This window comes from Diprion similis, chromosome 2 (assembly GCF_021155765.1).
Source record: "Diprion similis isolate iyDipSimi1 chromosome 2, iyDipSimi1.1, whole genome shotgun sequence".
Classification (NCBI taxonomy): Eukaryota; Metazoa; Arthropoda; class Insecta; order Hymenoptera; family Diprionidae; genus Diprion; species Diprion similis.
The window spans coordinates 10840459-10867503 of NC_060106.1; the positions used below are offsets into that span (position 1 = coordinate 10840459).

General features: G+C 38.8%; 1 protein-coding gene across 2 annotated transcripts; it reads right to left on the reverse strand.

Moving 5' to 3' along the window:
* Nucleotides 1-26961, reverse strand: LOC124416395 (carbonic anhydrase 2). 2 transcript variants are annotated; one of them, XM_046897412.1, is made up of 8 exons: nt 26668-26961; nt 10509-10709; nt 8367-8488; nt 6155-6250; nt 3455-3569; nt 2115-2210; nt 1218-1399; nt 1-209 (listed from the first exon to the last, which is right to left on the reverse strand). In XM_046897412.1, the coding sequence occupies exons 1-8, from the start codon at nt 26705-26707 to the stop codon at nt 141-143; spliced, it is 921 nt and encodes a 306-aa protein (XP_046753368.1). In that variant the 5' UTR covers nt 26708-26961; the 3' UTR covers nt 1-140. The 2 variants fall into 2 exon arrangements, with proteins under 2 accessions (XP_046753368.1, XP_046753369.1); XM_046897413.1 differs by lacking the exon at nt 2115-2210 and having other exon boundaries at nt 3-209; nt 26668-26959.
* Nucleotides 26962-27045: the final 84 nt, after the last annotated feature.

Below are 27045 nucleotides of genomic sequence, written 5' to 3' on the forward strand. Positions count from 1 at the left end.
CCCCTCCCCCCCACCCCCCGACGCCCCCTCCTCCCCTCGATGGCCGGCAAAGACACATCCCAAATACTCCTCTGCGTTAGACCTGCAAATTTCCGTTCTTCCATAAACAGCGAGGCCCAAGCGCAGGATGACGTCCCTTTTTAGAAGCTTCCGCACTCGCGAAGAACGCGATTGCCGAGCGGCAGTGGCGGACGGAAGTTGTTGATCACCTATGGAAGTAGAGAAAAAAAAAGAAAAGAGATTATAATAAGAATCACGAGAAGGTTTGCGACAAAATTATTTCGATATAAGCTATGGGAAAAGTAGAATGTCAACATAATTTCAACATTTGGTGATAACAATTTGTTGAGGATTATTATACTATATACAGTTCAAGTATAAGGTACAGTAACGACGTGATTGATGAATTACTTGTCATTCAGTTTGAGATTAGAGAAGATCGCTCAGTGAATTTATAGATGCAATTACATCGTTCGTGTAATAACGACAGAGAAAAAATCAGTTATTCTTCGACTCATTTTACGTTCTGATTTGACTCGAAATTTGCACCTAATGCAGTTTGTATTCAAGACGCCGTTCATATTTCCTTCATTTTATAGTATTGCGCTGATTGTGAGCCTTATTCACCTCTTGATCGTTTCACTTTTACTCCCAATGCAAAATGCCCGTTTTTCGACATTGCAGTTTTAATAATTCTTCTTCGGGTTCTTTTTTCTTCGAGAAAATCATGTTGCTATCATCTTTCCATATGCGTTTAATCGTACTTAGAAACAAATAAACGTTCATCATTTTTACCCACGCATCAAGCCGGTTCATGATCCCATTTCAACGGTCGTTTTTAAATCTACGTGACCGTGTAAATGACTCGTTTCTTTCTTTCTCCTTCAATCGGATTCTCTTGGGTTTTTTTTTTTTTTTTTATTTAAACAAGTACTCTGAGTCTACTCAGACTCTAAGCTTACATAATCTATCCAGCAGCGATACGAGGTTACGTATTTATATATTTGGATATACCTAGGTAAATCTGGAAATTTAATGCGATATCCGAGAATTTGGCAGATTCCCGAGTTTTGACTGCTGCTGTTATTCCAAGCGATTCGACGAATTTTATCCCTTGCGCCAAAGAGAAACTCGAGTTTAGGAGAATAATAAAATTAGGAAAAAAAAATAACAAAGAAAAAAGAAATCAAGGTAGATAACTTAAAGAAGTAACTTACAGCTCCGTGATTCTCGTGACAGGGACATTCTTCGTCGCGCGTGAACTTCCTCAGGTTACGGAAGATGTTCAACTGATGGTGAGAGACCTCGATGTACTTCTTGAACAATATCCAAGTAACACTCTCGTTGCAGGGTGGTGTTGTCAGTGAGCCCAAGTACGTCCAATACCCATTGTCGTCGGCTAAAGTCAGAATTGAAAACACGTCTAAAATACTGTAGACAACATATATTTTATTTATTTACTTATTTTTTCATACAACATTCGTTGAGAATAGACTGTCGCAGGTTATCTGCAAGTAATTATTAATTTATGTCATACCGCCTATTATACATACTTCGGGGCAAATTACCGAAACATTCATAGTCGACACTGTACAAAGTCTATGTTAAAAGCTCACGACTCCTAATTTGTTAAAATGCGTATGAAGCAGGTTTGATGTTATTACTGATAGCGACGAAGCGTAATAAAACAGCTATAAGTTTCTAAATACTCATTTACAGCGCTGGTCAGCGAAAATTTTACGCATAAGTTTTCGTCGTTTTATTTTACGATAGGTATATCAAATTTACAGAAGCATTCGACGATAATTCGTCTCATATATTAGAAGAAAAAAAAAAATTAATGCTTTTCTAGAAACAGGTTAATGATTTTTATCACCTTGTGTGAAGTTACGAACAAAAATTCACCGAAAATTATATAAGTACCCATCAACGATATCATCTTCGTTCTAAAAAAAAAAAAAAAGGACTTTAAATTATTTACACATTGACGCTTCAATTCCACGACAATTATAAAAAAAACACGCTGGATAATATTAATCACATTTAATATTGCCGACCCGATCGTGACCAGCGCCTTGCCTCAACGTCGTACAATAGAGACATTATTAACTCACCTTGCAAATTGCACTTGCTCTCGTGCCGAATGATTCGATCTGCCCAACGCATGCAAGGGTTTAAGCATCTCTGGCTACCGGCTCGGCCACTGCGAGCTACTCGAGCACAATACGTCACAGATGCAGGGCACAAAGGTTAGTAAGTAAGTAAGTAAGTAAGTAAGTATGTAAGTAAGTAAGAAAGTAAGTAAGTAAGTGAATACAGGGAGTGATGGCGATACTGTTAAATATTGAGAAGTAAAAATTGCAGGATGATTTAACAACGCGTTACGAGTTACGAATTATTATACATCGTTGTTATACGTAAAGGACTGGGACAGTGCTGGACCTTGACCTGGCTATCCGATCTAGTCACCCGAATGTTGTATAATTATTAATTTAAAGGACAGTAACGAGTCTCGAGGCATTCGCGTCATGCTTTTGGACGACATACCACAAGTCTTCGCGGTGTATGTTTTGAATATAATTAATCGTTGCAAGGACGGTTAGTGCCTATTGACCGTACCAATTGGCGCGAGAAAAATCAATGATAAAGAATACCGAAGGATAAGCAAGAGCAATTCCGAAATGAAATTAGGGCAGTATTAAATATAATATTAAATTCACTTTTAAAAAGTGAATATTTTCGATCACATATCTCGGCTATAAAAGATGAATTCAATGTTTGATGATTCAAACACGACACATCACCGTGGTATGAAACCTCGATTTCAATTTGTTTCAAAAGTTTTTGCTTTAGTTCCGTAATTATCGGTATGTACCGCTTGTAGACGTAAGAAAGGCGAATTTTATTTAAAGAATGGAGGGAAAAACAAGAAAACTACTACAACGGGGAACAATCCGAGTAAAAACTGTATCCGCGTACAATTGCTGTCCATTACGTAATCCACAGAAACTATTTTTCACCTAGATTTTTATAGGCACAAAGTTTGCAAGTATGTAGAGAACCAATTCTATAGATGTATTGTGTTGTTACGTAATATCATCCATTAAAAATTTGAAAAATAACCAATTCACTCTGACCCAAGTTACACACAACTACATTAACAAGGTTTGAAAATTTTCATGCGATAAATTACTGGCACTATAATTGGTCAATATTACAGGAGTGAATCATGCCTAAGACGATGGGAACTGAATAAGAACGAATGGGAAGTTTTTTTAGTTTGGTCATCAAACAGCACGAGCGTTACCGAAAAAAAATTAGTGTAAATATTTTAAATCAATCGCAAGCAGGATACGATGGTTGAAAATAGATGAGATCAGGAAGAAAAAGTCCGGTGAAGAATAAGTTTGACGAAATGTACGAGGTACCTAACATTTATGAAAGGTGGACTTACCGGGTAACAGCTTGCTAGGATCGATGTTTTCCGTGATTTTAACGACTTCGTCGCGATGAGAGACGTACGGCAGAAGACGGGCGATCTTGTCCATCTCCTCGTGGGTCTTTCCCACCTGAAACGCAGAAAGAAAGCCGTAATGAATCGATCTTTGTATAAAAAATTGCATACTAATTATGAATAAAGGCATCAAATATTTCCGAGAGCAAATGTCCTGCGGTCAGGTTTTAGTCAGGTAAAAACCGCACGTGTTATTTTATATTCAACACCTTATAAGGACGTTTATACCACTAACAGCGATACGTAGAATTCGAGTCTTATCGGGTCAGCAGATGCGGTAATTGAGTTGAATATAGAGAAGAAGAGATGGAATGCGGTATTTGCAAGTTTATCGCTTAACAATTACGCGTTATTCAATTAGCGCTGGCGGATTGCATACATGTGCAGAACAATGGCGCAGGGTGGACGTTGGGAAGTTGTTCGCGTGAAGAGACGACCTCGGCGCATAGGCGAAGGATCGCAAAGTTCCGTTTAATTTAATGCTTGTATCGACGAGAATGAATTTGGAAAGAAGGATGTCAATAAAATTATCTGCAATTCCATGTTTACGGAAATGTGCAGGACAGTAAGTAAATTTAACAAGGAGTCGGTGTTCGGGAACACGGCATTAACATCAACGAGGTCGATACGACAAACATGAGAAACAGTGCCACAGTTTGTTGTCGAATCCTTTGTTGTCAATTCGACGAAGCGGCAAAAGCGGCAGAAAATAAAGCCAAGAATCGCATGCATAAAGGATATATCGCGAGTAGAAGTCAGAGACCTATAAAATAGTCACGATACCTACGTATAAGAAACAGCATAGCTAAATGACATCGATTGAAATGATTGTCAACTAACGCGTTGCTGGCGTGATTCTTTCCTTATTTTTATCCTGCTCTCTTGTTCTTCTTCTTTTCATTCATTGTTCTTCTCATCGTCATTGCTTGTGGACATACGTATACGCAGTTTTTATTTGCCTTGTACTTTGTGAGATGAAGTGTATATGCATGAGTATATAAAGCAACGTGTAGACGGAACTCGTCGTTAACGATGACGTCACCGTCGGTATGTTTATCCGAGTAAACGCGGTGTACGACCGTGAATGAAAAACTCGTTTCTCTGATATAACGATCGTGATAAAACACAACCTAACCCAACCTTACCTTCTACCATGTGCTGCCAGGTTAAATCCACGCCGGTCTTAATTCCTGCGGCAAAATATTGTGAAAGCAATTGTTTGAAAAGAGTCTTATTTACTTTGAACTCGATTTCGCACCATATTACAATCGACGCGTCATCAACTTAAATATCAATTACTGACAAAATGAATACAGTACCCTTTACGAAAACAGAGGAGTATAATAATTTGTGCGCACCGATTCCATTAATTCGTGAAAACCTTGAATTGGAGTCTGTAGACATGCGCTGTAACCTGTTGTAAAGATCTTGATTTCACATCTAGTCTTAGAAATTAGTCATAGATGAAGAAGTCTAAAGTCAATGTTAAGATTCCGTCCCATGATTCTCATTCCCGCGGAGTCAAAATAGATAAACAATAAGAGATCGGTATAATTTTCAGTTCCACTATACCTGCATTTCATCCTGACTATCAAGTGAACTGAACTCTCGTTCTTGTGCTATTATCTCATATCTTTGTACCATTTAGCCAGGGATAATCCGTACGAAAATTGTACGTTAGAATTTTTCCGCAATTTAAAATGTTGAAAATTCAAGTTTGAGCGGCAAAAGAGCATGTTTGTCGATAAGGCTGTCAGACCCAGACTTTGCATTAGAAAATGAAAAACGTTAAAAAGCCAATGTCTTCAGCAACATTGTTACCCCGATGTCCAAGAGTTGAGAGGCAGAATTTTTCGTAATCAAAATTTTCCACTTAAATGTGAGAATAATTCATGAAGCGAATAAATAGATTAGAAAAACAAAATAGGACGATCGTGAAAACGGTATGATAAACAGATGACATAAGTAGTAGACAGCCACTACTTACAGCCGATTTACGTCAAGTCTTTCATAAGAAGACGAGACCCGTTTGAAATCGCAAAATATGTCATCGGACGGGATATCGCGCTCGCTCACAAGCAACTTTATCGTTTGACCGAACAAAACTGCATAACGTATGCAGACATCGAAGGAAAACGACATCGTCACAGAGAATGGAAAGAAATTAGAATTTCATTGTCCACAGAAAAAAGCTCCGCTTGACATGAAGCGTCGTCCAACGTAGTGATTGATTTGGATCATCGGCAAAGTGCATCGATGATATTATGCGAGGGAAAATGTGCGCATTATGCATCGCGGATATAGATACATGCGATTATGTAGGTATGTCGTAAGAAAATGGCGACTGGATCAGAGGCTGCTGACGATGACGAAGAAGCACTGGCACGGGTTCTGCTTGCAGCAGCTTACATTACGCTCGGTTTATACAACTTTGAAATGTTTTTATACCCGATGCAGAAACTTACGTAAGAGTTTAGCGAATCCCAACGCTGCGTGCAAACTCGGAAGACCTAAAAGAGCGCGAAGAAGAAAGGCGAGCGAATTGCAGGTGGGACCTTAAGCTCTACCGACCTAACAGCGTAAGCCTTTTTCCCCTTATTGGTGAAGGATGTCAACGAAACAACCTTCGGATCAACTCACCTTCAGAAATACGCCCAGAACGGCCAAACCATCAGGTGCCTTAGCAGCTTCGGCGAAGGTGTTGTACTTCGTGGTGTTCCAGTGCACGAGGTGAAGCTGAAAAATGACAATGACGATATTTGTATTCATAGAGTGAGGTATAAAAATCGTGTGCTCTGAGGCATGCTGAGAATTGACTCAGAATCAGGTAGTAATTAATGATTCTATGTATAATGTAGCGATATACGATTCAGTGCTGGTGCACCATGACGCGGTAATTGAATGGAACATTGCAGAAAAAGAAATGACTAAGATCAACGGAGTCAACAATTCTCATCGTTGCGTGCAGGCGATTGCATATTTTTACTGCAGCTCGTGACAACGAGCGATATGTGGCAGAAAATTGAAAACGATTAAATCTTTAATTGAACATTGAAGTCGATATTAACGTTTCCTAAACATCGTAAGCTGACAGTCTGTAGCAATCGTCGAGATACATAGTGTGGACGTTGTTACAGAACTGGGTATTACTAGCCGTAATTTTTGTTAAATAAAGCGCGCACGATTCTCGCAAAACACGCGCAATAACAAAAGAAGAATTAAAAAAAAAAAAATAATAACAGAGAACCCTACTTGGCAATCATCAATTGCTGCAGTAATAGCCCTGCATAGATCTTAATTGTTTAAACTGTTCTTAAGTGTTGTACGGTTTAACATTAAGTTTCTCGGACTCCAAGCTTGACCGTTCGAATTATTTGAAATGAAGTCGAAGCAAAGTAAAATAACGAAGTAAATTTCGGTTGAAAATCGAAATTGAAATTTTTTCCTCATTTACGGTTATCGTCACTGTACGCGTTACAATGATATCTGAAAATTTGGAACATGGTCTCGACTCTACTCCCAGTTTAAAGTGTCATTACTATTTCTTGCTCGTCAGAGCGATGCCTACTTCGAGGTGCTAACGACGAAGTTAGGAAACCGATAATTTAAATATAGTTAAGGCCCGATCCAAATTTTTGTAGTACATAAAGATAACTTTCGAAACAACAACACAACGTACAAGAGTGATTTCATTTTACACAAATTATAGAATATAATTCCGTCCTATTTACTGCACCGTCGGGTATGAGAATAATAATAAATGTAACTGCAAACACGTTACACGATGTGCTTGTATCTATACTTATCCACCTGACGTAAGTGTAGTTTATATTATATAGCAAACAATTATTGACATTCGCATGTCTGTCAGCATCACAGTTCGACGTTTTATTATTTTCTACACTCAAAAATATTGATCACACTGGGTTTATTATATAACTGCGAACCTTTTCGCGAACAAATGAAAAACTTTTGACCTCCACATTTTACAGAGTTCTTTTTTGCAATAACCTCAATCCTTGGCAATTATACTTTATGGGTAGTGAAATGGCAGTTCTCCGAAGTTTATATATATCTCTCTTTTTTTTTTATGGATATGTTTTCCACCGATTCATCCTTGTAATGATGTAAGAAAACAGGGCAAATTCTTTCTTGTGCTTGTGCCAGATTTACTGAATTTTTTTTCTCTTTTCATTTTGGCAATCGATCAACAACGCACGTGGCTTTATAAAAATAGTAATATGTCCGTTGAAAGCACAGGAAAACACAGAAAAAGCAAATATTAGTAGAAATGGACAAAAATTCTTTGTTACAGAAAAGAAATTAATTGATCCAGATAGTTCTCAGGCTCGTTTAACCTTTTCAAGACTCGTTTTTGGCCGTCTACAAACCAATTTACGATTATACAAGCACTTATCACGTCAACGGGGGGGGGGGCTTCAATCATCGTCACTATAAACAATGTGCCGCATGATTCACGCCTGTCACATGACGAAATCACTCTATACGTGTGTACATACACGTATAATGTAATAAACTCCAGACTGTGTTCGTTGCAGCCTCCAGGCATGGTTAAACTGGAATGAGCCTCGAGTGATTGTCCTACTCTGTGTACAACACTTGGCAAGAGCGACTTATATAAATTTCCACGAATATCGTTAAGCCGTTCGTGATGAAATGTCGATTAAATTCAATTATCGAAGTTCGTGACCTTTCTCACTCGTCTATGTTGCGGAGAAAGCTCGACTTTTTTATTTTCCTCTGGTGAAAATTCAACGATCGTACAATTTCCAAATGTCAAATCTTATTCCTCGCGATAAGAAGAAGAAGATAAAGAAAACGAATCAATTACCTCGCCAGCAAAAGCTTGCCCGTCGACGGTGTGCTCGGATCCTCTCGAGTCGGAGCATCCCCAGTGGCAATGGTACTGCTCGAGCTTGTAGATGTCATCCATAAGCGGTCCTCCGGTCAAGACTGTAATCGAGAATGGAGAAATTTGTTTTGGCAAATAATGAGCCTGCAATTAAAAGCATGAAAATATGAATGACATTACTGATAAATCGGACCTTTTGGTGCTACTTGATGCACCGAACGTCAACATTGGGATATGATTTTATCCAAGATTTTAAGTATTGAACTTGACAACGTAGGGAAAAAACTTTGGACTTTTATAATGCACTCGAAATTGGTTGGATTCAACACCGAGCGGTACACCAAAATTACCCCACAGGATATACTCTATTGAATGTCATACGAGCCGAGCATGTTACAACGTACGCGATACATCATTACATCATCGCCTGCACGAGTCCCTGTCTGCACACATATGTATATTCAAGATGACATACAGCGAGGGCGGAAACCCTGGAAATAAGGCTGTAAAATTCAAAAGTGAAATCGGACTTACGGTGCTTTTATTGCGAGGAATTAACATGAAATCGTTAAAGTCCTTGGTAAATACATGCTCGTTGTATTCTTCATACACGATCAAAGTATCTCACAGTTTAAAGTAACACACATAGACATAAATGCGCGACTGTGGATTTATTAGTAGGAATTTCCGAGGTCAAAAGAGGCGGCTTTGCACAGTTCATTGCTAAAAATTATTTACGTAGGATTACTGCACACACAATCCGAGTGACTAGTGTCAAAAACTTGAGAGTTGGTGCATATTAAAAAATAATTATTAGTGTAGCGCAGTCACAGCGATATCGTTAACGATTGTGTACTTAAAAGGCACGGTGCCTGGCACGCCGCAAAGCTAATTATTACTAACATTATGCGGTCACTTTTCATTACACGTAGTTTATTGGTACTCGACAAAACAATGATTCGAAAATCCATTGAAATTCATAACACGTTTCAATGTCATACTATAGTAGACTGCATGTGGGCAGTAAACGTATATACAATACATATCACAGCACGCGTATGCGCATTTAGCGTAGATTGTGAGTCAGGACTGGCGCAAGGTCTTCCACGGTTCAAATCCGAGGCAGAACTCTAATACGATTCAAAATGGTCAAGGTACGCCGGAGATTCGCCGCGGCGAATAAATTACCAAGTATTTTCGTCAACTGACTTGCACATCATTTGAGATTGTAACAAAAAAGTTAATAAAAAGCTTCGAAATTATGCAAAGTCAAGTGAAGATATAAATTTAAGATCATAATCAGTCGTTCAAAACGTCAGTTCAAAACTGATTACGACTCAGAGCACGGTGACTCGAAACGAGATAAAATTCGCGACTGGATAATCTTTTTGCTCGCTTCTTATGCCTTAAATCACCAGGTTGAATGCACGAGACTCGTGAGCGACGTGTTCTCTGGAACCACACCAACACTCCCCGATATTAAAAATCGTTTCAGACTTGCCCCAGGAACTGACTAGTCGTTAGAAACGCGACAAGTATAAACGAGATGACTGGACAGATCACACTGGGCAAAACTTGACGGTGATAAAGAACTGCATCTCGATCTGGACAAAGATTATTTGGAATCGATGAGGCAGCAGGTGAAAAAGTCGGTGGAAACTACGTTTGGTGGTGATGGAAGATCGTTACTTTATTCCAAATCTTGTTGTCAGAGAGCTTTGATCAAATACTAAGATAAGTACACAGCAAAAGTACACAGTACTTAAGAAACGTTATACCAACCAGTGAATGAACAACCGTGTTTCAAAATCACTACGTACAGCCGTACATTTCTGTAGTTAATTTTCACTCGCTGTTTTAACAACCGTTTACCATTTCTAAGCTACATCGCGTCGACCTTCGGTCTTCAATAGGAATGAAAAAAGATCCATAAAGCAAGGTCAAAGAACTCCGTACTCATGTTACAAATGAATAAATTTTCACCAACAATTCCCACGTTTTTCCTTCACCGCTGATCGCGTTCCATGTGTGGCGTAAAGGGGGGCAAACGGTGTCGACCTTTCAATCGGTCGGCCAAGTTGGGTCAAGTTAGCAGCCTTTCGTAAAGGCGAGAAGACTTACGGGTGCCGTCGCCGTCGGTGTCGATGCGCCAGCAGTATCCTGGGTTAACCAGCTTCTTGGATGCCGTCGCCGGGTAGCGCCAACTCAACGGTTTGCTACTTAGAGCCTCGTGGTCGGATTTTGCACGGAAGGTTTCGATGTTCACCGGGCTCTGCCTGGAACCCGCCGCCATTGGGTATCTCTCCACCCACGTACTGGGCCCTGAAATAATGAAGAAACGACGAATTTAGATCTAGAATATTGACGTCGTGTTGTTGCGAAGGATGAAAAATAAGTGACGTATGTCTGGTTTGACTCTTTAAGCCTTTCGCCACATTGTAGGTATTTACATCCGCTATATAACACCCTAGTTTATCTCACTGTCTACCTCAAAGTGGTCACATGATGTACCTGCTGCTTCCTCTACTATCTTATCATAATTTACTGCTCTCCGATTCTAATTACGCTCTTCTGTAAATCCCTCAGCCATACGCCAGGTTCGCGAACCACACCCAAAAATTCAAACTTACAATCTAACTTTGCTTTGACAATACTGTGATAATAAATGTCTATTATTAGCGCATGTGTACGTATTTGGGTACAGAGTTTCTATGCCAGGTCCTTGCAAACAGTTAGATTGAAACACCTGCATCACATTTGTCTCCGGTTATTTCATTCACGCAATTCTAAAACCGTTATCAACTTGTCAGTTTTTATTACCGCGAGATTTAACGAACGTAAACCTCCCGTAAACATGACGTTTTTCACGTGACCACTAGAACACACACCTGTAATATTTACTTCCTTAGATATATGCATATATTCGATTTATTACTACACGTCGATTATCGTTTCCTTTTTTACAAGCGTTGGCACCTTGAATTCGTTTTTCGTTATAACAGAGACATGATGGAATTTGTTATACAGATTCGCGCTAACTTGGTTGTGCCGTAAACGTCTCTAACGGTTTGTGTAAAGGACCTTCCATTTCGAGGTTGAAAAAACCTCGACTTATACCCACCTTCGGTTTATTTTCGCCTTAAAATTTCGGCTCGTTAAACAATGGCCGAGCAGTTCTCGCTTGAATATACAAACAGCAATCCATGCTTCCTGGGTGTGTTTCTAAGCGAATGAAACGTCCTTAGATCTGACGTAGATTAGCTGCGATGTATATGTATAAATTGACTAAATAGACTCGGCAAGATGGAAAGCGGAAATAATTCGCATCGGCAAAAATCGGTCAGGGTTATCCGTCAAGTATAATAATCAAATGTCTGCTGTAAAATAAATCAGTTAAACAAGAGAGTTTAACGAACGAGACTTCCTCTGAGTTAGCAACTATAGTCATCATTTTTAAACAAGCAGGGACGAGAATATGCAATAATAAATGCACCCTATTTACGTTAACTATTTTTTTCAATACATCGAAAGCTACACCCACTATACGAAGTTGATAATTCAACAATTTACAACACATTAGTGTATCACCGTGTATCATTATCCGCAGATATTAAAGTCACTGAGAAAATTAAACAGTCGCACGTGTTGCTAGAATTCTCAAAATACCTGCAATGATATGAGACCATTTGTGTTGCTCACATAATTAGGTAATTTGCAGCTAGAGAACAAGTAATGTTTTCTTAACTTTTTGTGTCTCTCTATCAAACTCAACCTTGACAGGAGAAAGCTCATTTTACACGGTCTACCGAGAGTATCTGTATAAACTGTATATTGTGTATAATACACCTGTAACAAAAGTGTTTTACACCTGCGTAAAAATAAGGTAATCGAATATCTGGCGGTGCGGCATGTTTCAGTTTCAGTCAGTGCTTGGTGTCTATTTTTATTTTTTATATTCTATGTTTCTTTTTTCTTTGCGAACTGACGCTGATGGCTAAAACCGGATCTCAGGGCTGACAAACGCAGTCCTTGCGCTCAGTCAATGAGGACACCCGCATTGTGACTGATAGCACGAAAAAGTAAGGATAATGTTTTAATTTCGCGTATTGCATATTCTCTGCGCGCTCGTCTCTAAGGAGAGTAAATCTGCACAAGCATGCAATGGTAGGTATTGAAAAAAGAACGTGATAAAGCTGGTGCTCGCAGCCTTCGGGAGGCTGTAAACGAGAGTAAACGGGCTGCTAGTTTGAACCCTCTCTGAAACTCAACTTCCGGCGTCTGATTAAAGGATTTGCTACCGCGAATTAATCTGCGAAGCTCGTCGATATGTGACCTCGTATACGTAGATGCGGGGAACGAAACATGTAGGTATATGTTTCATTCGTACATCGCGGTATATAGATATATGATCTACGTCGATCAGTTGTGAATGTAGATCGAAAAAGATATGGTGTACCTCCAATCTACAACTTATTATCAGACCACGATGCAAATACTTTGATCGGCATTAGCTATATACTAATGATACTGAGACGTGTAATTTGCTTATCTATATTTCTAGTGACAATTACTAGATAAATTATAATATATGTATTATATACATGTATATATATCATATATATGTATTGTATACCGATCAATTTATATCGGCTCGATCCGACTGACTCTTGTTTTATGGTATGGCGTTGATCCTCGAACGATGTAGATTGTATCTTCGTCATCTTTATCATCCGAGACAGCGACAACAACGATTGTAGATTAGCCGATGACAACCGACGTTCCCCGTGATATACGAGAGCTGGAAGAGCTGTCGTTTACTCTCGATTAACGTTAGATCACGTGCCAAGTCAAGTCAACTTAATACACGCGTATAACATCAGGGTGTTGCAGAAAAAAATTATTTCAGATTTTTCACCGTGACACCCACTAAAAAGTTTTTTTAGGCCAAAAGAAAGATTCTGTCAAAAGATGAGGGTTCGGCGTGGAAGATCGAGCTCGGTTGATTTCTCACTTTTATTTTCACATATTTCAAATTTGCGTCGAAAGCAGAATTTTTCTTAAAAAGCTCTCACAAGCAGTATCTCTGCTTTATTTAAAATAAAAATTGACTAATTTCTTGATAAAATTTATATAATTTAGAAACATCATTTTCTCATTCACCTTCGTAGGTATCGCATGAACTTGTAGACGATTGCTTATAACTTTCGCGAAATAAAAAGCTAGATATAACATTTCTGGCACAGGCTTACTATATATTAAGTAGTCTTGTCCGAAGGACGCTGTTGCAATTTCTGCGTACGGAGAAAGGATTCCTTGAATTAACCATATGCGTTTAAAAATAAAGTATGATTTTTCGATTGAATTGAATTATAAAACGTTCCTTTCTGTTTATCAATAGTTTTTGTTTTAATTTTTTGTATCGACTATAGAAATGACACTCATATTACAGTAAATGGCATCGATAATATCACGCAGTCAATTGAGATGCCAATTTAAAAACCCCAATTTTTATAATAGCACAAACAAGATCGTTTGCAGTCGGTATAAAGCATCGAATTATTGTTTGTAAATCGAATACGAATAAGTATTTTGTAAGACTACGTCCTTAAACTATTATAAGTATAATATTTACACAGATGTATGCACATATGATCAATTCTTTTATTGAGACGCGTCAATTCAACGTTACGTATGCATGTCTCAATTGCCTTTGAGACACGATGATATGTATAACATCGCTGCAGGTACTTGTGGCGCTTAAATAAAAGATAGAACAGAATCTTCAGTATTATATTAATTCAAGAGACAAGAACTTTGCCTTCTACTATGAAAAACAATAACAAAAACATCACCAGACCTACATCCTGCAAAAGAAGCACCTTGATCTGTTTCCTATTGAAGGTTCGTCTGGAAAGACAATGAAATGACTTCTGCTTCATAGAAAAATACCTTGAAATTGTTTCAAACACTTTAATTACCATATTTCTTTAGTGTAGGTATTCACAGCGCAGCGGCTGTTACATTTTTTATTTTTATTTTTTTTCTTTTTTCTTTTCGAACCAGGAGAATTTGGAGACAAATTGATAGCAGCCGAGGGATTCTTTTTAAACTTTCATGGCTTTCAGCATTTGGTGGCATTCAACTTGCACGCGTGTCGCGAAATTGGAGATGAATACCGAGATTTACGATCGTCGAAGAGAGTAAATCCTGCCATGCAACACGGCAGTTATTGTTGAATCTATTCAAAGATAACAACGACACGACGACATGTGATAGATACGAATTATTGTATCACGAGGTAGGCATTTTTATTTATTATATATTACACAGCGCGTCTGTCAAGTTGATGGCTAATAGTTTTTGCCATATTTACGATTCATCGTACGAAGGCGAACACGGAATAGGGACAGATTTTTATTATCTTCTGCTTTCACAAAGTGGCGTGATTAAAATGCGAAATAAAATCGTCACGTGACAGAGGAAACGCCAAGCGCGCAAAGTTAAACAGCACTACACTTGCGTGAAATATTGTAATAACATTATAACCAAATATCGATAAATGGTAATTTATCCACATATCTTTACAACGAAAAAAAAAAAAAAAAGAAGAAAACGTAGTATAAAATCTCGTGACGGAGAAGGTAATACGATACGATACGGTACATGATATATTGCAATACGTGTTAGTAATTGTACGTGGATAAAATGGCGATCAATTTCAATAAACGTGCTAGCGCGTCAAACGATCAAAATCAAAAAGCTCCGTAGATCGGTATTCGGTGGCTATCGATCGTCAAGATATGGTTCATTGATACTAAACGTGCGTATAAAATTCCGGATATGATACATGGTATCGCGATTTTTTATCGATTAATACGTTTAGTCCGTCAATTTACAATTAGTTAATCTGCAAGGGGCTCACGTGTAATTATATTAATCATCAGCTCGTAAGTCTATTTGCAAACAATAAATGCGTATCGCCGATCGTCGATTAGGCATCTGTAATGCATAACATTGCCTTCGAAATAGATATAAGAATGGTTAGTCTTTCCGGCAATATCGACAAACCCAGAAACATCAATATTATATCTATATATATATATACACAGTATACGTGGCGTAGTTTGAAATAAATCAAATTGATTGAAATCCTTGATAGTGAAAATGCGTGACACAAGAGTAGCTGAGTAAGCTGCTCTGAATGATACAAATTTATTGTTCACTCTAGGAGCGCGATAGATCAGTGATCAATAAACGTTTCGTGCGAAATACTTCGTCAAAGTTCGATAAATCAATCTTCTGGAAAGGCGAAAAATAATTCCCGCGAGTAAGTACATACAAATTATAACATCGGAATAGTGACAACCCAATTATTGCGAGACGTTGGACAAGGTAAGCGATTATTGGTGGGCTTGGTCGCTTTGAATTATCGCGTGACGCAAAGAAACTTGAGGGACACTTTCGGTGACACCAGTGTGTAATTGGACGAGGCTTGGCACCAAGAGGAAGTCGATGAATCGATCATGCCGAATTATGAGTAGATATTTGAGTAGATATTTATCGAATCACGGTTTTTCAGATTAGACATAAACGAGGACTCGATGGGCTTAGGAACTTTAGTTAATCACCACATGCAGTGAAACTGCAGCCAGGGGGGGGGGGGGGGGGGGATGAATATCCGAGACGACACTCCAAAGCCGAGATCGAATTGTTTTGTAACACGAGGTGCAGCATATTATGCGTGTCAGATATTGCGAGGCTTCGCAGTCTTTCCCCCTTTCTACCAAAAAATGTCCCCTCTATCTAATCCCTAAGCTTTTAATCTGTTTAGTAAAAGGAGGGGCAATGCTCAAGGTTCCGATGGATTTGTTTCACGTCAAAAATGATGTAAGATTTATGTTCTTTGTTCTACGGCACAAGTTTTGTTTTTGTATTTTAAAAGACAACGGGAAAATTCGTTTTTCTGTTTTTTTTTTTAAACTTTCGAGTTACAAATATGTGATTTTGCGTTTATTTTAAAAATTATAATTCACCTTATTTTTCTCGTTTACTTCTCTTTTCACTCTATAGATATGCTCGACTAATATCTTCAGAAGTCAACGTCTCATGTTGCAACAATTTTCCTTCAACAATATTATTTCAATTCTACAAATATTAAATTTCTTCAACTTGCGTATAAAAATTACTGAACAAATAAATGAGCAAGAGATAAAGTATTGCTTGGATATAACGAACGGTGAAAAAAATTTACATTATAATTGATTTTTCAAACGTATTACGTAGTGTTGATACAATATAGGTATCCCCGGTTCGTTTATACCAATCCCAAACCCCGACGTCTACACAAAAATTATAACCAATTAAGAATAAAAAGAAAAAACGAAAAATAAAAACGAAACAAATGAGGAAAAAAATATTTTCGCTTCCGTCATTCATGCGATAATTGCACCTAGCATAGGATACTAACTTGGAACATCGCATTTGCAAACTAGTCGCGTGATCCGTACATGTATAAAAGTACATAGAATTCAAGATAAACCTTTTATGTATATATATATATATATGTATGCATTATACACATGCCGGTTTGTAGTATATAATTATAGATAAGAATAGAGCCGTGAATACACTGCAGCGTTGAATTGTTTCCTTCAAGTGGGAAAATTGGTAAATTTTTGCCAACCGTGAATGGGCGAATAACTAGTAACCGCTAGTTTGAACCGTGGATTCAGAAATAAAATACTTGAAAACTCGTCATCTTGAGTTCTTTTTTTTCTAAGTATTATTCCACTTTATTTCGTTAACTCGTCTCGACCTCCGTACAACGATTGTCATCAAACGCCAGCGTGTTCTTCAAATTTTACGTGAGAATTGCTGATATTACGAGTGTAAAAACTCCAAGAAACCGCGAGGTTGAAATTGGTATAACGTTACTATTCACTTAATTTTAAAATGATTTTTAAGGAACTAACATTTCAAAATATCAGCGTTTTTTTTTTCAGTACAGTTTTCGGAATTTCAGACAATTCCAAAGTCGTGAAATAAAGGTTTTTCCTCAGTACGAATCGTTACGATAACGTCACTAATTTCAATGTGATTCGAAACTAGCTAATTCTACATACGGTAGTTTCAGATGATTAGCCCCCTATCGCCGGATGTGTTATACGTGTCCCCAACTGATTTTTCTGCATTCTATTGGCGTAGATACAGAGTCGTTATTACACGATCAACCGCAGCGGCATGCAATTGCAAATTTCAACACCAAGGGAGGAATTTCGTTTCAATAACAAGCAGACGATTTATTGGTGGGTTTATTTCCTGACGGGAATGCGGCGTCGTTATATATTGAATGTTAAACGGCGTTAAGTACATTTATCAACTTTGCAATCGAACGATTCGATCCTTGTATTCTTATCTTGTACTGTAAATTACGCCAGTCAATTCAGTGGATTTTAGACATTCTAATTGCCAGCAAGATCCTAATGATTGCAGTACACTGCACTGAACCTCGTCAACGTATAGAAAGTATTCACCTCGCTGCACGAATTCCTTATACCACAACACAGTTCGTCAAACTCTGAGTTGCGAGTTCAACTTCGAGGTTTTACACGAATTGACAAATTTATTTTAAAGAATCTGTAAGAATTTTGACTCAAATGATAATCATTTTCCAATCATTTTAATATGGTATCGATTAATCGTTCAATAATTATTGATTTTCAAACTTTTAGACAAGATCTGTTGCCTCGCAAGGTGAATGATCAAAAAAAAAAAATTTACGTCATAACTGATCTTGACGTTATACGTGCATAAATATAGATTATAAGCTAGTATAATAATATTCGTTGACTTTTTCAGAACAACATAATTTATAGGGCAGGAAAATATTTACAAGAAAAAGGAATCTATTCGTTGCATATTTTTGGATCATTTAAGCTAATAGATACAGTTTTACATTTTTATTTTTTTTGTCTAACCAGTCATTAGAATATCAACTAGCTTCCTGTGCAGGGATATAAAGCATTTAACGCTGTATTGATACGGATAACGATCGATGGATCTTTTCGCCCATGTATATGTTGTTATACAGCACTCGAGGAATTCAACTTCCTGCATGACTGTTACAAGGTGGTTTTTTTTTCTATCCAGGTACACGATACGCGTGCGTTGAGACCTTGAATCCGTAACTTAATAATGCTTGCCTTCATTATACGGCCATTGAATTTTCAAAGGACCAAGAACGAAGAAGCGTGACAGCGTGTGAAATTCCCAAAAAAAATAAAAATGGCAAACGGTCGTGACGTAAGGTTGCAATAATATCCGTAATCGATTGCATTGGGTAAAATAAAAATAGCTTTGTGCATGAATTTTCATGTGTTTTCCCCCTCTGTATCTCATATAACACCTATAAAACGATCGAGGCATCGTTCGTCAGCACATCGACTTCGTAACGAAACGCTCTTTCCGCGAGACCGAAAGTGTACGCGCAACTTTCTACACACGTAGATATAATAATAAATTTCTCCACGATCGTGAGTGTTTCTTTTTTATAAGATTTTTGCTCTCACACAGAGCCGGGATTGAATATTTGTCGTGACGGTATCGAATCGATAATAATTAACCGAAACGAGAGTGAATTCATGCCAAATGGCTAAAGACGTTTTTGACTGTATTTTCACGGAAGAATTGAGCGAAAAAATGTTACCAAAGTCACCGCTTAAACGATATCCAAATGAATCAAAGCAATCGCATGTGTCTTGACGCATGCCACGTGATTCGGTGTAAATAATTCATAAAAACCATCCAGACGTCGCGTATGTATAATTTAATTTCTGTTAATTTATTTGCTACATACCTTCTACCTACATATTCAATATTCATGCGGAGACTTTAAAAAAAAAGTATATAACGCGCGTGCGTAAATCGTCAGGTCTTCCAAGCTTGGTATCTGATCCGGTCCTGCGTCACGTGACTTCCGACGATTAGTACGCGCCACACCCTGCGTCGACGCTTGATTCAAAGGGAAACGAAAAAATAAAATGCAATTGCAAAGTAAATATATCAAAACTCCCGGATGGTTTGTTTGGGGGCTAATTCGTCGCAGGGCTATACATACATATATATATATATATATATGTATATACACATATATACTTGTGTCACCGCTTGTAATTCATGAAAATTTCCACTCAAGTTGCAGAATCACTTAGCTCGTGCAACATTGCTAACCTTTGAACGTATGATGTGGACGTGAATTATTGTTCTAACTATTAAAACGGGTATCGCGAAAAGAATTTATGTCCATGATGTCACATCGATCCAGGAAAAAAATTGTTATATGTAACGAAAATTTAGCACACTGTCTTTGTTCGATTTGACGTTATAATAAGCACACGAAATACGACTTGATAACGCCAGTACACGTCCGCTAAAACGGCGCGGTCTTATTCACGGACACACTGTCCTCGGTAATATTAAAAACAGCATTTCGATGAATAACAATTTTCCTAAAGAAGCGACGTCTGTGTTTTATATCCATACCTGAAACGCAACGTATGTCCAATGACAAAAAATAAATTGTTACTTCAATGGAACGCGATAAAAGTGAAGTACAAAATAAAGAAAAGAAAAAAGAAGATGGAGTGAAGTGGAATTTCGCACGGAATTAGAGGAACTACCTGCTTTCTGTATCACTGAAGTTGGTCTTCACTGGTACGGCGAACTGGGATATACGAAGATTCAGTTTGTTTGAAAAATAAATATGTCCTTACATCTTGCGAAAGGTATAGGAGCGCCAGAAATAGAGCTAACGTATAGGGAGTTCATCCGACCCGATAGTTTTATCGACCTTTTTCATCGTGAAAAATTCAGTGGTGAATACTAGCGTAATATGCAGGTATATATCATGGATCATAGCTGTGCATAGGAACGCATCATTTCCTTATTTCCGTGAGAAATTTTTCCACGTCGCAAAGTTGCGGAGCTGCTAATAACTCGCCTAATTACGTGATTAAGAAAGAAGAAGAAGAAGAAAAAAAAATCCATCAGCGTTAATCACTAAAATTCTTCGCGATAACATCGAAACATCCCATAGTCGTAAAAACTCGAGCAGGTAGACGTCATCGCTGGCATCACTGAGTGCTGCGCAGTTTTCGAATCAGTATTCCACACAGGATGGACTCGACAGTTTTCAATCAGGAATCAAGATTTGTGTCTTCGCAATACCAAGATCTGTTTGCCTGGACTTATCCGCTATCGCTTCGGAGAAGTCCGACATGAAATTCGACGATGATCGAGGTTGTGGTTGGCCACCTTCTCGTTAAATTTTCCCGTCCGCACGGGATATACATAATGCATTATACCTGGATAAAAGACTTGGGTTAGGATGCCTACGGTGTAGAGGATGAATGAAAAGCGACTTATGGGACCAGCCTATTGCCTCAGGTAACATCGGGGCAACTGATCACCTCGACAAAACCAGTCGATGGAGACTTGAATGCGCCCAGATAGCCAATGGAGGATGGAATATGACGAAAAAGAATTCTGCAGAACCAGTCCGGTCATTCACGATATGTCCTTAATATATCGCAATGAAACTAGGCTTGGCAATAGTCGTTAAATATCGGGTTAAAAAGTTTCATCCAAGAGTAAATGCAGTTGCTAAAGATAGATCGCAAAAATTTTACGAAGTGTACAAATAGCGATACGTCATGTCGGCAGATTGATCGTATTTTACGGGACAGGCTTAGCTCCATTCGTGGGCTTCTGGTTGGAGAGAAGAGGAAAGAGAGAGAGAGAGAATGAGCCTATATTCTCTTCAGTGATGCTCAAATTGTCGCTATTTTGTCCGAGTGAGTATTTGCACTGCAGAAACGATCGACGACGTCGTCGATAGCTGATTGGTCTCCGCAGCTCTCTTGATCAATCAAATGCTGCTTATATGCGTCGACGGAAATTTGAGAGGAAACTTATTAGCTGACCTCTGACAATGAGCAGAAGAAGGAGGCAGAGTGCACGGTGTGCATATTAACGAACCGTTGCATTGCGCTGAATAAGTAACGTTACCGTTGTAGTTGCATATGAACAGTCCCCAACTACTAGTACCGATGAACATGTTAAGGGATATATTGGGAATCGGTTTGAGCACCACTGAAAGAAACCGGCACCAACAGGCACCTCCTAGATACGGTTATGACTGTGCCTGTTGTGCCTTATAGACGAATAGAAGCCGTGGATGCGGTGAAAGCAAAAAGTTTGTTACTCTGTGCGAAGAACGTGGTCTCGTCGTTGACTGATATTCCGATTTAAGACCATCGCCCGTTGGACATGCAGGTGTAGCTAAGTATCTCGCGAGAATGAAATGGGCGAGGCGTCAGACGTTATCGGCCAACGCGTGACGAAGCACGTGACGAGCAGAGAATATATTATTCCACTTTTGAACACGCTCACTTCTACGTCCTTATACTGCGAAGTCGAAGACACCTGCAGGGGGTTAAGTACTCGATCTAGAAAATCGAATTTCCAGCTTAGCCTGATGACGGATTTGTTGAAATCTAGGCATAGTTTCGAGATTTTTCTGCGTTTGATTGAAAATTCAAAGTGTAGCAGACGTTGGAAACGGGTAAAACGGAAGTAGAGACGGATCGTGCAATATAATATTTAAACAGATCAATGTCTCCGATCAACTCGTTCCTGCAAAGCATGATTTTCGACGTTGAACGTAGAGCAGTATACAAATGATTGAGCGAAATGAAATTCCATGGCGTGATATCCTAGTTTTCGACATACATCGAATGCGTATGAGGTGTACGTTGAAATTGCGATATAACTTGCAGTTAATCAACGGGACAACCAGCTTTCTAAAACTCGAGTCTCTGTAGGTCTTACAATTGAGTAGACCGAAGGTGAGGTGTCGTTGCAAAGACCAAGTAAACGAAAAGCAAACTTTTCGACATAACGTTAGTATCTTATAGTATTAGAATAGCATGACGGAATTAGCATTCAATTCAAGATGCATGGATCGGACAAGAAAGTGCAGCATCGATCGCACCGTCATCCATTACTTAAACCACGCGAGGTGAAAGTTGAGTATAAGACTGGGTGTATCAGGTCGCGAGTACCTACTACCTACTACCTACTACCTACTACCTACGTACCGCAGGAATCTCTTACGTATATTCGGCTATCACCTTTGCCACGTTACTTGTTTAGAGCAACAGTAAAGTACACGGACTGGGTTGCTTAGACGATCGCAATTTGCCCGATCTGTCCGTGTGCACACAATACGCTTGTGCAGGTTAATTAAACGCCCGAGGAAATGCCCCGTTGACTTCTTATTAGGATTGATAATAGCACAAGCTCTTCGCCTGTGGGTTGAATTTCGTTCTCGATCAAAGTATATTGATCATCGATCCGCAGTGTAGATCTATCGAGGAACTGATGGTTTAGCTCGGTACCACGAACTCGGTCTACTCGGCGCACATGTACAACGTGTACGTCATTCAGGAAAGTCTTATGCCAAGTGACCATGCTGACGATCGCTTGTCAAGCATCGTACCACAAATAAACGGTAAAAATTAAGCTGCTGCTACTAGGATATGCGATACCCGCGGGCTACATCAGCCGCGTCAAAGGTCAAGCTGATCCATATGTACGAAAGCCATTTGAAATGATAAGTTACCTTCGGCCCGTACACTCGGTTTATACAACTGTGAATTTTACTCTACGATATACCTGTGAGATCAGTAAACACGATGGGTAAAAAATAAATGAATTGCTTTTGAGTGACAAAACAAAAATAGTTTGGAACCATTAGAAAACTCGCCACGCACCCTGGAACGCAGGGTGATAAATTCATGATATCGTGCGATGTCTATAACCTGCTGTTGGGATATTTACCGCGCGCATCACATTTTTTTAAAATAGCATTACGTAAGAAGGCAGTTTTCGCGAGCGGTCGTGCATTAGAGTAATTTTCGGTGCGAATTATTGCTTCGTAATAAGAACGTCATGCCTACTGCACGCAGGCCGCTTACATACCTACTTATAATGCAGTGTGTATAATGTTCGAGCAAAGCTTCAGACGGCATCGTTTCAATTTGTTTACTCTTTGTGACGACTCCGCGCGACAACAACTGCAGATGCAGCGAAACATGGCTAGCTTTGTGCTGTAGGCAATTCCGCATTGATCTACACGTAATATGCGCACGTTAGACCATATACTCAATGACGAACAAAACGATCATCGGAGTGACGACACGCGAGCGTGCTACAACAATTGTTTTACGCTTATTGTCGTGTCGAATAAAAGAATTAAAAAGAATGCCGCAGCAGATGGCGCATGTAGACCTGTTGATTAACCGCAGGTCTGTGTCTGTATAGCTATCCGCGAAGAGAAATGAGGACATGTTTTCAGCCTTTTCATCGCTGAACATACATTTGCAAAGAATGCAAGCAATGGTTGAAAATTTGCTGCAATTCAGTATGCATCACATCCTGCTACGTATTCGGTTCGAAAATAATTAATTTATTACAACGGTAGTCTGTATGTTATGCATGTGTATGGGGCATTCCATGACACCTCGATCAAGATTCTAAGTCGATGTATCAAATTGGTTTTATAATTTTTATCGATGTACATGACGAAAAACATAATCGCAATTTTTTCACAATTTGCGACCCAGCGTATCTGAAGTATGACATAAAACCTTGAAAAAAATACCCCAGATTCTAAATTCTGAAAGAATTCCGAAATATCTTATCTAACTTATCTTTGATGTTACGAAATCTCCATCTTCTAATAGGTGTCAAAAAATTCGTTGTATTTCATAAGTTTTTCTGAATTTTTTCAGAATTTAGAAAGTGAGTTTTTTTTATAAAGTTTTTAAATCATATTTCACAAACGCTGGGTCGAAAAATTGTGCAAAAAATTGCGATCGCACTTTTCGTCATGTACACTTATGCAAAAAATGATAAAACCAATCTGAGACATCGACTTAGAATCTTGATCGAGACGTCGTGGAATGCCCCATACATATATATATATATATATATTGGAATGAATAAAATTGGACTGCAACGTCGTTCGTTTCTAACAACAACGTATAACCGCCTAAGGAAGTTAGGCTACAGGTGCATCGGCCAACCCCCAAAGAAGAGTATTGATTTTAGGGGTTGCACCCTCTTTAGATATCATGCCGATGAAGAATTAGGTGGCACACAGAGAGTTGTAGATCACCAACAAGTCGTGCAGTACATTTTTCAAGTAACGAGATAAAGAAATCGGTTCTCTTTCCTCGGTTTCCACCGATACGTATGATGGTTTTTATACCGCAGTGCCTATACGAGATAGTATGGTTTCCTCTTTGTAATCGCAAGTAAGAAAAAGAAAAAAGAACCGCCTGTCTGTTGGGAACTATAAAAATGAATTACGAAATGAATATCATAATTGCTCTGAGGAATCTTACAGTGACGTGCTGATTTGGAAAAAAAAAAAAAAAAAATCCGAACTTAATCTCCTCGCCTTGCTGTTTATGCCACGGAAAGTTTTCGGCAATTATTATACAACCCGCTTGCAAAGTACCGCGTCTTATATCTACCTGTGCGTACCGTCCATGAATTTTCAATTAACCTAACTACCCGCAGTTTCCGTCGGCTAAAAATATCGCCAATCTAGCCGCGCCTGTAAATTGCATATCAGATTCCACGTAAATGCTCACTATTCTCTACAGTATACGCATGTATGTATGTATGTATGTATGTATGTATGTTCAGAGAACCGTAACTTCAACTTTGCATATGATATAATAGTGAAAAAGTATCTCCGCAGATTTCGTTCAACTATCGATTGGAATTTTTTTTTTTTAATTTTCTTCTTTTTCTTCGGTGTTTGGTTTACTCTATTCGTGTACGTTAGGGTGAAAATTGTAATAGCACATTTCCTTTATCGGGTCGTAAAGTGATGTGAGTAGAGTCTGAGTCAACTATTGATAAAAATTAGTATAGTTTTACGAAAAAATCTTACGATATATGCGTAACATACAGTATCTTGTTACGAAATTTGCGTCACTAGACACGTATGTGTGTACAACAAATATCGCGTGATGCATTTTTTATAATCCAACGATTCCGCTTCGAGATACGTAAAGAATCTCAATAACTGGACCTTGAAGGACTTTTATTGCACGTGTAATAATATGACTCGTACAATGGTAGATTAGTAGAATTTCTCGTGAAACGAGTACAATCATCAATTTCTTACAATTAAAACGCTGAACACTTATCAATCAGGCTGTATCATACAATAATTTCGCGAACATTATGTAACGAATTCGTATCTAAAATTGAATGAAAAGAGGCGAAAAAGAAAAGTTCGAAATTTAATCAGACAAATATGTTTCGCAGAGGTGAGGAGAAATTTCAGGCAATAAGAAACCGGTCTATTAAACTAACAATAAAATTGTTTCTTTCATACAGGGTGCAACTATACGTTAAGTAACCGATTTCGGAAATACGCCATTTTATGAAAGTTCCGTTTTCGCGTCGCTCTCTCAACATGGCGTGCGACTCGCTTATTTTCGTACGAATAAGTAGGTACGTAATATACCTATTCAATGTCATCGTGAAGCCTCGAGGAAGAGATAACGGCCATAATGAACCGTTGCAAACGATAATCGAAAGTCGTTCGCTAAGTGTGCCAATACTTATATTTTTTTTCTCTAATTTAAATTGCATTGCACAGAGACGAAGACAACGGTAACGTCCACGAGATTTTTAACAATAACAGATCATACAGAAACCCGTCACCACATTACTCGTAAGTAAGCTTATTATTCGCGGAATGCGATGAATTTTCGAACAAATCTAAAAATGACAAATATCTTTGGTGCGCGTTACGTCAAGTATTTCAGTCGTCGTGAAACGCGATGTAAACATTGCCTCGTGCGCAGGAATAGGAAAGGGGCGATGAAAGGAGGCGGAGAGGAGAGGAGAGGAAAGACGTGGCAACGCTGACTCGCCGCTCTTTTATCGTCACGCATATTGTGTTGGTGGCAGTGGATGGTGGATGGTGGATGGTGGATGGTGGATGGTGGATGGTGGATGGTGGGTAATAAAGCCCCACGAGTCGCGAGTTCCGAACGCGGGACGAAGAGGTGCAATAATAGGATGAGGACACGTCGTTCGTACCTACGTTGGAAATGAGTTGTAATAAAATAGGAAGTAACGAAGGGAGAGGTAAAGAAAAAAAGAAAGAATAATGATAATTGGGGTAATGACTGACCGTTGACAGTTGAGTATCCCCATTCGTTCATGCCGGCCATCGTGGGGAGGTTTAAGGGAAATTGAGGTCTGCGAAGTTGAGGTCCGAGTATAGCCTGCTCCCGGACGTCTTGTCCACTTGAACTCCCCTGTTTCTAGATCGAACTCGCGTCCAGCGTCTTCTTCTCTGTCTCGAACTAGCGCCAAGGAAGCAGCAGCCGCCGTTCACGTTATGTCTCGTTCAGGGCTCGAGTCGATCGAATAGTGCAAGAACAAGAATCGCGCTAATAGCGAGCGGGTGCCGCAACAAGTGAATGAAAATCGACGAGGATATTCAAACGCGTTATTTAAAGACTGATTGGAAACCTCCTACTTTATTTATTTATTTATTGATTTATAC

What these genes read in the sequence shown, in the direction of transcription:
- LOC124416395 (XM_046897412.1), bottom strand. Translation starts at nt 26,707, where the DNA reads ATGGCCGGCATGAACGAATGGGGATACTCAACTGTCAACG. An exon ending in GGGATACTCAACTGTCAACG is followed by an intron (nt 10,710 to 26,667) that starts GTCAGTCATTAC and finishes TCATTATTTCAG; the next exon opens with GGCCCAGTACGTGGGTGGAG. An exon ending in CACCGACGGCGACGGCACCC is followed by an intron (nt 8,489 to 10,508) that starts GTAAGTCTTCTC and finishes TCTCGATTACAG; the next exon opens with TCTTGACCGGAGGACCGCTT.